The sequence below is a fragment of the Lagenorhynchus albirostris genome, chromosome 11, assembly GCF_949774975.1.
Source record: "Lagenorhynchus albirostris chromosome 11, mLagAlb1.1, whole genome shotgun sequence".
In the NCBI taxonomy this organism is placed as follows: Eukaryota; Metazoa; Chordata; class Mammalia; order Artiodactyla; family Delphinidae; genus Lagenorhynchus; species Lagenorhynchus albirostris.
In genome coordinates, this window is record NC_083105.1 from 84338911 (window position 1) to 84354080 (window position 15170).

The 15170-nt window shown below is 44.9% G+C and overlaps 1 protein-coding gene across 6 annotated transcripts in view; it reads left to right on the forward strand.

The window, feature by feature from the left end:
* The first annotated feature begins 8405 nt into the window (after positions 1–8405).
* Positions 8406–15170, forward strand: part of BCAT1 (branched chain amino acid transaminase 1) — a 179139-nt gene continuing 172374 nt past the window's right edge. For 5 of the 6 annotated variants that reach the window (XM_060165297.1, XM_060165296.1, XM_060165300.1 and 2 more), the window contains exons 1-2: positions 8421–8462; positions 9552–9623. In XM_060165297.1, the coding sequence (XP_060021280.1) occupies positions 8421–8462; positions 9552–9623 (114 nt within the window). Of the gene's footprint in view, positions 8463–9551; positions 9624–15170 lie in introns of all 6 variants that reach the window. The other variant, XM_060165295.1, reaches the window with a different exon arrangement.

A 15170-nucleotide genomic window follows, 5' to 3' on the forward strand; every position in this document is an offset into this window, starting at 1 on the left:
ATGCAATGGGAGAAAATGTTGTGGCCAGTCTTTGGAGAATACAGTCTGCCACGCATGCTATCATTGTTAGTGATGGGTTTACAGTTGTAAGATTTGGAGCCACTGAAACAAGTCAGAATTGTAGGTAAGATCACAGTCTTGAGGACACACTGATTTAACTAACAGCTCTTTGATCTCGGGGAATTTAAGTAATGTCTCTGAGTCTCTGAAAATCAAGAAAGTAGAAGTTATGGTGTGTCGGGGAGGGGCTCTTTTGAGTATTAGGTGAGAAAATGTGTACCCAAAGTGTTACGGAATCAAACCTGGGTCCACTGGCCCGTGCGTTGTAAAGCCAATCTACTGATGCCAGGTTGTGGTGGAGGAAAGTGCAGCGTTTATGATAGAGCACCAAGCAAGGAGTCCAGGGCAGCTAGTGCTCAGAATCCCTGAACTCCCGATGGGCTTTTCAGCAAAGCATTTTTACTTTTTTTTTTTTTTTTGCGGTATGCGGGCCTCTCACTGTTGTGGCTTCTCCCGTTGCGGAGCACAGGCTCTGGACGTGCAGGCTCAGCGACCATGGCTCATGGGGCCAGCCGCTCCATGGCATGTGGGATCTTCCTGGACCGGGGCACGAACCCGTGTCCCCTGCATCGGCAGGCAGACTCTCAACCACTGTGCCACCAGGGAAGCCCTCAGCAAAACATTTTTAAAGGCCACGTGAGGGAGGGGCGTCGCAGGGTGCACAATTCTCTAACTGGTTGATGGTGAGGTAACAGGGCGGTCTGGGGGCTACATACTCATGATCTTCAAGTAGTTTTCTTCCACCTGGTCGTGGTTTTTAGCATCTGTAAAACAACTCCGGAAATGTGCATCAGATACCGTTATCTACGTACTTCGGATAGGAGCTAAAGCAGAAGATATGGGGGAGGGGTCTGTCCTGGGAAGGCCCCATAGGGTCCTGCTTGGTTACAAAAGTGCCCAGGACATCATAACTGGCTGGACCAGTAGCAGATATCATTATGGTTTTGAACTGGGGAGTGACTAGTTTAGAAAAAGCTTTTCAGAACAAGCACTCTGAGGACAGCACGGAGGATGTAGGAGGGAGGGGAGGAGATGGGAGATCAAGAATGGAGTGGGTGGAGGGACCACCTGGGAGACTGGAGCAGCGATGAAGGAGAGAAGCAGGTGGAGAAGTGAAATGTGCAGGCAGAGTCTCAGTGTGACTTGGGGACTTACTGAACGGGCCAAGAGAGGGAAGGGAAAAATCTAGAGCCATGCTTTTGTGATTGATCTTTTGTAGACTATAAGTAAATTTTTCTTTTTTTGCCTGCCCCCTGCCCCCGCCCTATAAGTAAGTCTTATTAAAGATCTGTTCCCATGAAATCATAAAGTCCTGATGAAAAGTTGTGTGAAAGTCGTATGTTTTGTAAATCAATTCATTTTACTGGTAAAAGTTATTATTCAAAGTGGAAAACAGGACACTAACGATGGCGTGATCATTAAATTTAAAGTTAGTTAACTGTTATGGGTTGAATTGTGTCCCTTCAAAAAGATATATGGAAGCCCTAAAACCCCAGTAACCTGTGGATGTGATCTTACTTGGAAGTAGGGTCTTTGCAGATGTAATCAAGTTTAAATGAGGTCAAATTGAATTAGGATGGGTCTTTAATTCAATATGACTGGTGTCCTTATGAGAAGAGAATAGAGACACAGGAAAGGAGACACCTGTGATCTCCCATCAGAGGGTGAAGGCTAGAACTGCAAGCCAAGGAACAACTAAGGTTGCCAGAAGCTGGAAGAGGCAAGGAAGGATTCTTCCCTACAGGTACCAAAGGAGGCATGGCCCTGCCCACCCCTCTTAAGACAGTAAGTTTCTGTGGTTTTAAGTCACCCAGTTAATGGTACTTTGTTACAACAGCCTGAGGAAACTGACACAGTAACTACAGTTGACCCTTAACACGGGGGTTAGGGGCAGGGACCTTCCATGCAGTTGAAAATCTGCACATAACTTAGAGTTGGCCCTCCGAAGACCAACAGGGGATCAGGTAGTACTGTGGTATTTACTATTGAAAAAAATCCAATCCGTGTATGAGTGGACCCGTGCAGTTCAAACCTGTGTTGTTTGAGGGGTTAGTTGTATATACAAAGAACTGCTAATTTTACTTGGGTAAAGGAGGCATGGCATAAAAAAGGCCAACTCAGAATTCTTTTGTCAAGATTTCTTTATGGTCATAGAAAAAAATTATTATTGACATGGAAAGGTCAAGTCAACCTTTCCAACGATGGGGTGTTCTCAGGGCAGGAAGGAGCTGTTTCTCATCCATCTGTGTCCTCCCAATGCCAAGCAGAAGGCATGCAAATAATAGATGTGCAGTTTGCTTTATGAGCCAAACTGAGCCTCTCTTTTTTTTTTTAACAAACTTTACATTAAAAACAAGAAACACTTGAAGTGCTAGATGTAGATTTTTAAGATTTCTCCTCATATGATATAGTTCTGATTATTAATATACCTAACCTAAGGGCTACACATAAATGAAAAGCAATCATGGTTTTTAATTTAAAAAAACAGAAAAATAACAGCTGACATTTATTGAGCAATTATGAGATGCTAAGACTGCTGAGTCCCTTATACAGTATCTTCATGTTGAATCTCATCATTGCCTTGTCACTTACTCTAATTTAAAATGTGAGACTCAAAAGAGGTTAGTCATTTGCCAAAGATCATAGAGCTGATAACTGACAGAGCCAGGACAGCAACTCTCAGCTATGGCCAAACTTATAACAATGCCCCCAAACTGCACTAAGACCAGAGCCACATATGGCTATTTAAATGTAAATGAAAATGAATGAAAATTAAGCAAAATTAAAAATTTAGTTCCTTAAGCACAGTAACCACATTTCAACCGCTCAATAGCTACTCGGCTTGGTGCAGAGACAGGACATTCTCATCATTGCAGGAAGTTCTGCTGGAAAGCATTGATCGAATCCCTTAACAGTCATAAAATGTTGAAAGCCCATATGATGGGTGGTTAAGGGAAGAGATGGAATAGTAGAAGGATGAGAACAGAGGAAAAGGAAGGAGAAAGATTTAGAGAGAGCAGTTCATGGAGAAAGGAGCCTAGATCTACCGGTAGAGTGGCCCCTGAGGACGTTTTTAGTCTATTATATTTGTAAACTTTGGCAGTTAAAATTCCAAAATATGTTAAATACATACTTCAAAAAAATTAGAGTTGCAATTCAACAGATAGTTAAGTCTCAGTTGTGTGCCTGGCATTGGGTGAGGGGGGATTCCTAGGTGAACAAAATGGACACAATTTCCCATCATCAAAATTAGAGCAACATTAATCCAATAATTAGAATAAAGCATGACAGTTATTTTGTAGTGGAAAGAATTCTATAGAAATAAATAGCAGAGGGACCCATGTAGCCTAGACAGGGCTTAGAAATGTCTCCCCAAAGAAGTGCTGTCAATCTGAGAAAGGAAGGATGAGAGAGGCAGTGGGCAGTAGCAGGGGGGTGTTGCAGGCAGACAGCCAGCTGTGAGAAGGCCTGATGTCAAAAAGAAGGACTGAACTAAGTTACACGGGTGGCTGGAGAGAGGAAGAATAGCAAAAGGTGAACCAGGGAGCCAGGGACAGGTGGGGGAGCTTGCTAAAATATTCTGTCATAAGGATGATGTAAAGCCTGAAGATTTTTCAGCCAACAAGAGATACGTTCAGGTTTGCATTTTGAGACAATTTCTCTGGTTGACATGCTAAGAATGGCTTAATGGGAAGCGAGCCTGTAGGCAGAGGTTACCTGGAAGCTATTTTGTACTAGGATGGCGGTAATATGGCTGGAAAAATGGTGATTGTCATGCTCTTTGGAGCTAGAATGTAGACGGTGGTGATCACTTGGTTGTGTCTGAAGGATGACACTTATATTTCTAGCTGGGGAAACTTCATAGAGTAGGGGTCAGTAACCTACAAGCCAAATCCACTCTGTACTGTTTTTGTAAACAATTTTATGGGAACACAGACATGCCTGCTCTTTTATGTATTGTCTATGACTGCTTTTGTGATACAGTGACAGATTTTGAGTAGTTGCAGCAGAGACCACATGACCCTTGAAGCCTGGAATATTTACTATATGGCCCTTTAAGAAAATGTTTGCCAACTAGGATAAATGATCATTACCTACAAGGTATTAAGATTTACTAGGGAAGGCTTTAAATAACTTACATCTGTTACATATATTATGATAATCTATCTCAATCGGCAAACATGAAGTGTTTGCTATTGTCCCATTTTACAGATGAGAAAACCAAGGCAGAGATATGACATTCTCATTCACACCCATAGCTTCAGTGATCACCACCAGTGACTTATCAAATGTTTACTTCTAATCCAGACTTCTCATTTGAGCTTCAGACAGGCTCAATATCTCTAGCAGCCTTGTATCTCTAACAGCCAGTCTCAGAGGCACCTCAAAACTCAATAGGCCCCAAACCAGACTCCTGCTCACCCTCTCAAACCACATCATCTGGGCTTCCCTGGTGGCGCAGTGGTTAAGAATCGGCCTGCCAATGTAGGAGACACGGGTTCGAGCCCTGGTCCGGGAAGAATCCACATGCCGCAGAGCAACTAAGCCCGTGCACCACAACTACTGAGTCTGCTCTCTAGAGCCCGTGAGCCACAACTACTGAAGCCCGCGCTCTAGAGCCCACGAGCCACAACTACTGAAGCCCATGCGCCTAGAGCCCGTCCTCTGCAACAAAGAGAAGCCGCCACAATGAGAAGCCTACGCACCACAACGAAGAGTAGCCCCCGCTCACCACAACCAGAGAAAAGCCCACATGCAGCAACAAAGACCCAATGCAGCCAAAAAAAAAAAAACAAAACAAAACCACCTCATCTTTCAGTGTTCCATTTTTCTTGGTGAATATCACAACCAGAGTAGCAAGCCAGAATCCAGGGAGCCCTCCTAGGCCCCTCGCCCTCCCTTGTTTCTTCTCATTTCCAATCTATCTAAAGATTGCTGAAATCTGACTGCTTCTCTCCATCGGCATCACCTACCACCTGCCAAGTCCAGCTTTTTAATAGGATCATCTCACATGTGGGTTCTGTTAATAGCTTCCTTATAGCCCGGGGCACCCAGGCCCTCCTCTACTCTCCAAACTGCAGCCAGAGGGCACTTCAAGCCTGTCAACTCCCACCCCCATTCCCTACCAGATCCTAATCTTTTTTTTTTTTCTTTTTTGCGGTACGCGGGCCTCTCACTCTTGTGGCCTCTCCCGTTGCGGAGCACAGGCTCCGGACGTGCAGGCTCAGCGGCCATGGCTCACGGGCCCAGCCGCTCCACGGCATGTGGGATCCTCCCGGACCGGGACACGAACCCGTGTCCCCTGCATCGGCAGGCAGACTCTCAACCGCTGTGCCACCAGGGAGGCCCCGATCCTAATCTTTTGAATGTTTTTCTCCTTCTGAGGATTCCTTGGGCCCTTTCATTGTGGTTTTACATTGTTTTATTGTTTTTTGAGTTATTGTTCAGCTAACTGATAGAAATGCAAAATAATTCTTGTCAGTAGACATGCAAATCAATTCTGAAGGTCAGGGTTCAACTAACATCTCTCCTCCACTTGGAAGAAGCCAGTTTCATGTCCATTAGCAACTTCCTTTAACAATTCACTAACCCAGTAATGTGTCTGTTCTTTGAACCAGTTTTAACCTGTGCCTGGTAACTTCATTAAATGAGTTAGATAAACTCTACAAGTTCATTTTATATCTATATGACAGTCATACTTTTACCTTTTGGGGAAATGTAACCTTTAACTCTCTCTCTGAGGCACTAGCTGGTTGGCTCTCTGCCTCCCCTCCCAGGCTCTCCTTTGATGGACCCCCCTCCACATGTCTCTCCTCCAGCCCTGGCTCTCTCTCTTTTATAAGTACCACATTCCTTCCCTTCTCAAAGATGTCCTTTCTGCCTGGAACTCACTTTCATCCCGAACATTCTTCATCCTTTCTTCCTATAGTAAATTTGTTTATCCTCCAGATCTTTGCTCAAGGATTTCTTGCTGGAAAGCCTTTCCAGACCTTTCTGAGTCAGTTACATTCCATCATTCCATCATTAGAGGCTCTTAAAGCACAGGCAGCACTGGCTACATTTGCAATTTCACATTTGTGGGATTAGTTAACACTTTTTTAACACGAGCAACATTTTTCTATTTGGCTGGAGGCAATGCATGGTAATAGGATGGAGGTGTGCTCACGTTGCATCTCCAGCACTTAGCCCACCGCCTGCACAAATGTTACATACTTCATGAATATGTTAGACAGATTTTTGACTGTAAGCACATTACTGCTCAGGAGAGAGGTGGGCTGAAAAAATATGTATTAAGAAGTCATCAGCATCTAGATGCTGCCATGAAAATGCACATGAAGGAAAACCATTGGGTTGAGCAAAATGAAAGCTACTAGGAACCTTGTGTAGGTGGAATAATTGGACAGAAGTCAAATTATAGTCACTTGAAAGGGAAGGAAATAGAAGCAGTTAATACAGATGGCACCTTCTCAGAGTTTGGCTCTGGAGGGGAGGAGAGGTCAGGGTGGCCCTGTAGTAAATCTTTAATAACACCATTCTTGTATTACACGTGCTTTCTTGGCTGAAAAGGGAGGATTTACAGGTCACATTTAAAATGGCAAGAAAATTGGAGTTATATAGGATCTACCTTTAAAACAATAATAGGCTTTGAATGAACAGTACAGTGTAGACTTTTTAAAAATTATTTATTTATTCATTTATTATTTATTTATTTATGTATGGCTGCGTTGGGTCTTCGTTGCTGCGCGCAGGCTTTTCTCTAGTTGTGGCGACCGGGGGGCTACTCCTCGTTGTGGTGCACGGGCTTCTCATTGCGGTGGCTTCTCTTGCTGCGGAGCACGGGCCCTAGGCACACAGGCTTCAGTAGTTGTGGCTCGCGGGCTCTAGAGCGCAGGCTCAGTAGTTTTGGTGCACAGGCTTAGTTGCTCTGTGGCATGTGGGATCTTCCCGGACCAGGGATGAAACCCATGTCCGATTCTTAACTACTGCACCACCAGGCATGTCCCTGTGTAGACATTTAAACCAACATTTTGAACGCAAATAAGTTGTCTGTAGCTCTTCAACTAAGGGTTTCTTATTTTTAGGCTTGGGGCAGGAGTCAAAAACTGGCAGCCCTAGAGTATACTTAATCTGTATATCTTCTTTACTTGTTCAATTCAATTTTACATTTCTTTAAAAAGGACTCTGTCCAATAAAGGTGTAAAAAATATAAAAATAAATAAATAAATAAAAAAGACTCTGGTTTTTAGTGACATGTGACCTGTCAGGGCTCCACCCCAGCATAAGAGGCTTTTCTATGCCTAGTATTAAGGCGAGAGAGGAAGGGAGAAGTGAATGCAGTTTTCTGAGCAATAAGATTAGAGCTGTATTTTCTTCAGGGCTGTATGAAATCAATTCTAAAAGCAGACTGGATTTAACCGCTTTTACCCAAAATAAACTGCTCTCTCCCCTTCCTAAGATCAAATCAGCACAAGTCACCACTTCCTATTAATTTAAAAGCCCAGAAAGGCTCATAATTTAGGTTGACATTGCTTCAGGAGCACACAGCAGACAACAGCCATTACAGTCTTCCTTTTCCCTCTTTCTAAATGTTGCCATCACAGGCCTACCTCAAGAAATTGTCAAAGCTGCTTGGTTGGGAACGCGTGGTCTACTTTGCCTGAAAGCGATAAATGGGTTGGGTGGGTAGGTGGGTCTAAGTGGCATCAAGGTGTTTGGGGAGAAACATCTCTTAGGGGATGTGAACCTAGTAGCCCCGTAACACCCCAAGTTACAAATCCGACTTGGGTAGGTGGCGGAAAGAAATCTAAAACCCGGATTTACGTTCTTCTCCTTCAGTTTGCGCGTGGAGGTTGGTGGCAGACAAGAACCCAGGCACCACTGCCAGTCCCGGCTGCAAACTCTCGGGGCAGGAAGGGGGAGGGAAGCAGAAACTGCCTCTTGTGGGCTGGTCGAAGGAAAATCTGCCCTAATGTAAATTAATTTCCTCGAAGTTGCCTTCCCCTGGGCGGAGGGGCGTTTCCAGGCCCACCCAGGCGTTGTTTGGTAAATAAGGATGCTTGCTGAGTGCTTGCAGCCAGAAAGGCGCTCCTGCACTCTCGTGCCCTGGGGGCTGGGACTACGGCTTGGGGTTTCCCGACCGAAGGACCACAGTGACCAGACAGTTGAAGGTTTCTCCCCCAGGGATGCTGGAGGCGCTGCGCTGTTCCCTGCGCCTGGCCCTGGCCTGGGGTTCCGGGTGTTGGCGGCCGACTCCGCGCGGTCCGTGCGCTGGAGCTTGGCCGCGCCGCCCGCTTTCGCGTCCAGCTGGGCGCTGCGTGCCGCCGCAGCTCTCCGCAGCCGCGCGCTCCCGGAGCCGCCCCATGGCCAGCCCTCCCCCCGCCGCCGCAGCCCTCGCCCGCCAGGTACCCCGACCCCGGGCGTTCGCGGGCGTAGGGGTGGGGCGGATTGGACCCCGGGTCCCGGAAGCGCACGGGCCCGGCCGGGCGCGCTGCTGCTGTTTCCCGCACCATCCTGCTTCGCCTTACACCACCGTGCTGTCTCCATCCGGGAGTCTCCTCTTTCCCCAGCCCTGCCCGAAATCTCGAGTCCCAGCCTGCGAATTCCTCGGAGAAGCCCCCGCCAGACAGGTCTAAAGTCCCGCCGGGTACCCGTTCCGGAGCGCGGCGCGGACAGCCACGGGGAGCGTGAGGGTCGCCATGGAAGCCGCCTTGGTGGAGGAGGGGTTGGTGGGGGGAAGCGGAATTTCTGGGCTGCCAGAACTGACAGCCGCATCCTGCGTGCCTTCGCCACCCCAAAATATTTTGACCGCAGCCTTCTGCCTCCTTGGATTCCCTTTCTTCCTCTTTCCCCTAGTGCTGTACCAGATTAGGCTTTTTTTTTTTTTAAGGTCTTCACCGTTTCCAGTTCGACCTGTTTCCATTGTGTCCTTAAGTATGTTTAAAATTTACCCCCTAATTCCATGCGGTTTTGTCTTTCACGTGTGGGGTTTAGTGTCCTTGCGCCTGCATCGGAGGACCCTGCCCGTAGAGAAAATGGTTCACTCTGGTCCCCATCCTTTTTCTAGGCTTGCTATTGTGCGCCCGTGATCGACAAGACCACGAGGCTGAGCGCGCCCAGGAGGTTTTTTCTATAAATGGCTTAAAGCCCTAGTCTAGACTATTTTCTCGGATAAAAGGGGGAGACAATTACCTTCTTGTTCTTTGCTGGTGAACCCTGGCTCTGTAGGGCGAACCTGGAATTTAACCAGTCTGCCCGAAGCCGGCTGTGGAGGACAAAAACAGCCGCGACCTCCGGCAGGGCAGAAAGAGAAGGGCAGCCCTCGCAGGACGCTCTCCTTTGGGGCTCGTGCCTGGGTGTTTGATCCTCCTTTTCCTGTTTGCTTGGGGACCGGACCGGAGCGGAGCGAAGGGTGTGATGGTGAGTGATATTGATTACCCCAGACCCCAGTTACCCACCTAGTTTTACTTAATGGATTTAATTCTTCTTTTAAGGACTGCAATAATGGATGCTCCGCGGAATGTACCGGAGAAGGAGGATCAAAAGAGGTGGTGGAGACTTTTAAGGTAAGTTATTTGCCAGAGGCTAAGAGAAACAGCAATTCAATTGAATACAGCCATTTCTTGTTGAGATTGGGGCAGTTTTCACTGTACGGGTTTATACAGTAATTTAGATAAGCTGCCATGCATTTTAAATTCCACTCTTCCAGGGGAAAAGTGGAGAGCAGTGCAGTACAGATGTGTCTAAAATTACCTGGCAGTTAATTGCTTATTTTATTTCATGAATTATAAAAGTTTTCTTGGAAAGTAACCAGTTCCTGAATTTCACCTAGAGGTTTACATGATTATGTAATACTTTTAACCCTTCACCCTATTTGTGGAAAAAGTTAAACTCATGTATTTCGTCTTTAAGCAGCAGCTAACATTTTACAGTAAAAGAGGAAAAATGGCAGTATTTCCTTCTTTTCTCTCTAAATTATGGAATTTATATATTAAATAATCTCATACATCACAGAGGAATAGTGAGGAGCAAAAGAGAATGAATCTTGTAAAGTACTTTAAAAATCATAAAATCATAAATGTAAGGTGTATTATCATTTTCTCTATAATTCATTATCTCCACCTACTCCCAACCCCCCACACCACAGAGATTTTTGCTTTTTTTTTTTTGTCTCCTTCTGCTCTTCTGCTGCCTGTTTCAGTCACTGTCAATTGTCATCCATAGCACAGAGTGTCCTAATGATCTCACATCCTGGCAGGGTTCAGAGAGGGAGTGAAACTTGACTCATCAATTCCACACATACCCTGCTCTTACTATGTGCCAGGGACTGTGCTAGGCATTGGAAATCCAAAGATAAATTTAATAGAAGATCTCTGCTCTCAGGACTTTTTAAAAACCAAAATATAATAGGATATAGTAATAAGTTTGTGAATTTGTTCCTTGTCCTTTAATGTCCTCTATAACCCAACAGTCAATCTACTCTGCTAGCCTATGAAGACTAAGCTCCTAATACATTTGAGGGACTTAGATGTTGAGATGTGGGTCCTTGAAAGAATGAGATAAAGAGGAATTCTACTTCATAATCTCTGAGGGTCATCTTATATAGTAAATTCCTCAAAGGTTATAGATAAATTAAAAATTTCCCCAAAGGCCTTTATACTTTTATACATAGAAGAATTGTTTGCAAAGTGAAGAGTTAATTCATCATGTAAGTAATCTTCTCTTTGTTAATTTAGATTTCAGGTAAGGAGGGGTGTATTGATAGTCTATACTCATGTATTTGCATATCAAAACATGAGTGGTAATGGTGGTTGTATTCACTGTGCAAATGTGATGAGGTAAACGAAAAATGAAATTGATAATTTGGGGGAGAAAAATGGTGGCTTTTACAGGATCGTGTTGGCTTTGGACGTATTCTATCTCCCTTTTGATCAACTCCATTTATAACTTTTAAATTGCCTTTTGGGTCTCATGGGTAGTTTTCACATTGCATCTCTCCCCCCCATTTTGATAGTCATTTTAACGTGAGGAAACCGTTATCCAAGAGTCCAGTAATGAGATGCCTTATTACTGGGAAATCCTACAGAATCTTTCTGTGGACTCCAGGGTTGTTCTTGTTTCAAGGAGGTCAGCTGTCTGTTTCTTCCCATCCTCCCTGCTTCCACAGAATGTGCCGCTCCAAAAGCCCTAATTTACTCCTATTCGTACCTCGTTATTAGATTTTTAGGAAGTGTCTGTAAATGATAATGAACGTAGCACCCATGTTTTTCCAAATAGAGCAAGACAAACACACTTGTTTTAGAACAAAGTTATGCAACATCTGATACAGTTGTAATGCAGAGATAGCCTTTGAAAGTCTAAGTGCCAATTCAGAGAAGTACTGATGCCATGTTGCCTGAATGCCGGCTGATACAGCCCTCAGGTGCTCTCAGTCCAGTTGCAATAGCCTGCTGTGGCTTCCCCATCTCAGACCAAATGGTTCCCCAACCACACATATTGAGTCAAGAAATTGTGGTTTTTAGTATGCCCTGTTTTTGTCAATATTTCTTGCCATTTCACAATCCAGTCTTTGTGGCCTTCCAAATTCTTCCACAAGTATATGGTATCCTGACTTTGAAGTCATCAGAGACCATTGGAGCATGGGAAAGAGCACTAAGTTGAGCATAAAAACATGAAAAAGGCTTTGCCATTAACTAACCTGATCTCAGGGCAAGAGGGTCCTACCCACTATGGGTGGTCTTAGAGGTATTTTAAAGAGAGGATTCAGAAAAGTAAAAAATATATACTAGGCCTTGATCATTCTTCAAGTTGGCTGTCTAAGGGTTTGGAATAACAACAACAAAAAGGTCTTTTATGAATTATAGTAGTACAAGTTTTTGTTTTCAGTTTTGTTTTTACACAGTCTGTTATGTTGAGATATCCAAAACTGTGAAGATAAATCTAGGTTTAGTGAAGTTTAGAACAGAATTAATCGGACGTGATACTGTGCTGAATGAGAGGCCAAAATGATAAAGAGAAATGACTCCCATTTCCCAATTGTTCAAATCAATCTGAAGGATTTTGTAGAGGAAACCAAGCATTTTGGAGAGTGGGCTGTCTGTCTGGAGGGTTTGCATGAGCAGTAGGTAAGGCAAGTGTTAGGCAGTTGGAAAGCTGAGGATACCCCAGACTGCTGGGCTGGGTGAGGGTACTAGTTTCCACATTTACTGCTGGAGGAAGAAAGGAGGGAGTTTGGATAAACTGGAGACACCTGATTTCTGCTTTACAAGTGGAAGAAATAATGGAGAAAAACAGATGAGGGTGGGAAGACATCTGTAGCCAAGTTTTAGTCCTTCTGTCTCTTCCCATGTTAGACAAGAATATGTAAGTGTTCAGGCACTAGGCTGATGTGTACTGCAAATACAGCCCCAGACACGTTCCTTGTTAACAGAACTCTGATTCACAGTTTTCCAACCGGCCCTGGATGACAAACCTGCCTTCCCAGCCTCCCTTGCAGCTAGAGAGATCACTATGACAGATTTCTAACCAATAAGGCATAGGGAATTTCTGGGAAATTTTTGCTTTTGCGGTCAAAGGGAACAGATTTGTCTGGTATTGTCCTTTTCCTCCCCTTTCTTTGGACTTTGATTAGATCATTAACACTGAAGCTACAGCTACAGCTGTAGCAGCCTTCTTTTGACCCAGAGGAGACGGCCAAGAAAATCACAGAGCCTTGACATTAACAGGTGCTGGCAGGCCTGGCTCCTCCAGACTTGTTATGAGAAAACCAGCTCCTGTTTGGTTTTTATTTACTTGCAGCTGAACGCATTGATTGGTAAATGATAAAAGGTTTATGCATAACATTAGTGAGAGGTAGAATTGTAAAAGGAAGTTAGTGCCTTGCTTGGGATCCTTGATTTTGGGGTTAAAATATTTGGACTTGAGTCTGTAGCCATTTAGCTGTTCGTGGACTTTTGAAGGTAACGATTAAACGTGATACTTGATAAGCTCAAAAGTAATGAACAGGGCTTCCCTGGTGGCGCAGTGGTTGAGAGTCCGCCTGCTGATGCAGGGGACGCAGGTTCGTGCCCCGGTCCGGGAGGATCCCACATGCTGTGGAGCGGCTGAGCCCGTGAGCCATGGCTGCTGAGCCTGCGTGTCCGGAGCCTGTGCTCCGCAACGGGAGAGGCCACAACAGTGAGAGGCCCGTGTACAGCAAAAAAAAAAGTAATGAACATGCAAAGAAAATAGAGGAAAAATACACAGTGAATGTGCTAGCAGAGGTCATCTCTGGGAAGTGGATATGTAGTTGCCAGGTAAAAGATGGAGATTTTTACTTTTCATTTTTCTTTACTTCTTTCAGTATGATTTTTTGAATAAATTAAGGATTAAGAAGTCTGGGCTTCCCTGGTGGCACAGTGGTTGAGAGTCCGCCTGCCGATGCAGGGGACACGGGATCGTGCCCTGGTCCGGGAAGATCCCACATGCCGCGGAGCGGCTGGGCCCGTGAGCCATGGCCGCTGAGCCTGCGCGTCTGGAGCCTGTGCTCTGCAACGGGAGAGGCCACAGCAGTGGGAGACCCGTGTACCGCAAAAAAAAAAGAAAAAAAAAAAAAAGAAGTCAAGAAGTAGAAAGTAATATGAATATCAGAGATAGAGACCCAATTTTGAAGGAAATATTATGTGTTCCATTTTAGACATATTCAGTTTGAGATTACCAAGTTCATATGATTGCAAGAGAGTAAGTGGCTTTTGGTAAGTATTCACAAATCTGTGAGATTTGAATCTGTTGTCACTGGTTCTCAGCCTTTCTTGTGCATTGGCATCTTCTGGAGAGCTTGAAACCAAAACTGATGTGGAGCCCCACTCCTGAGTTTCTTTTGCACTGAGCTTAGATAGGGTGTGGGCATTGATATTTTTCTTAAAAAAAAAAAATCCTCCCAGGTAAATCAACTCAGCAGCCAATGTTGGGAACCATTGCTGTTCAAGTTGATGAAATCTTCAGGGGAGATGGTGTGGTGTGGTTCTCAGCCCTGACTGCACAGTTGGAATCCACTTGGGTAAACTTAAACAAACAAGCACCCCCCTGCTCCATCCTTCTGGGATTCTGGAACGGGGTCCAGTTTAATGATTTTTAAAAACCTCCATGGTTGAATCCAGTGTTTGGCCAGGGTTGAGAACACAGATGCCAAGGGGGGCAGTGTAGAGGCTCAAGGAAAAAGCTCAGCATTACCCAGATTCTCTTATTTTTCCACCATTTAAACTCTCCTCCTTCCTCCAACTTTGCTCTTCCATACTTAGTAAAAACAGCGAGAAATTAAAGCATGGTAGCCTGGCTCTAGTATTATCCCTCAAATTACCTGGGATGGAGAAAGAAACTGGGTTTACCCTAACTGCCAGCAGTGTCTACGGTACCGGTCCCAGGGAAAGAAAGAAGATGGCGTACAGTCTTGGTTACACAGAGCCAGGGCTCATGGAGAATTGGAATGTCGGTCAGTGTACAATGGAGTAACTGGTTCTCTCAGCCCCTCCCTTTCCTGCATCCCCACCATACTGGCTCTGCTGTTTCCTGTACATGCCAAGTGTGTTCCCACCTCAGGGCCTTTGCACTTGCTCCCTCTGCCTGAAAGACTTTGCGCCTAGATATCTAAATGACCTACTCTCTTCATTCAAGTTTCTGCTCAAATGTCACCTCATCAGGGAGGCCTTCCCTAACGCTTCTATCTAAAATAATCCTTCTCTTTCCCACTCTGTCCTTTCAAGCTGCTTTCATTTTCTTCTTCATAGCACTAATCACCTCCTGACATCTAGTTATCCATTTATTTCTTTATACTGTTTTTCCCCCTCGCTAACAGAAGAGGACTCCCCTGAGTTTCTTTGTGCCTATAGCAATACAGGTACATAGTAGCTCAAAAACTGTTAGGTTAAAAAAAAAAAATTGTTAGGTTAATATGTTACTGAATTGATCAACCAGACCTTGCCGGGGTCCTAGCCTGGGCCAAGACCCCAGTTTTTCCCCCAGGGAGGTTCTTTTTCCAATCAGATTGTGCAGCCAATAACAAAACCAACGCTGAGATTGGAACAGCACAAGCTTCATTCAGTGGTTAAAGAATGGAGAAGTGGGAACCTAGTTCA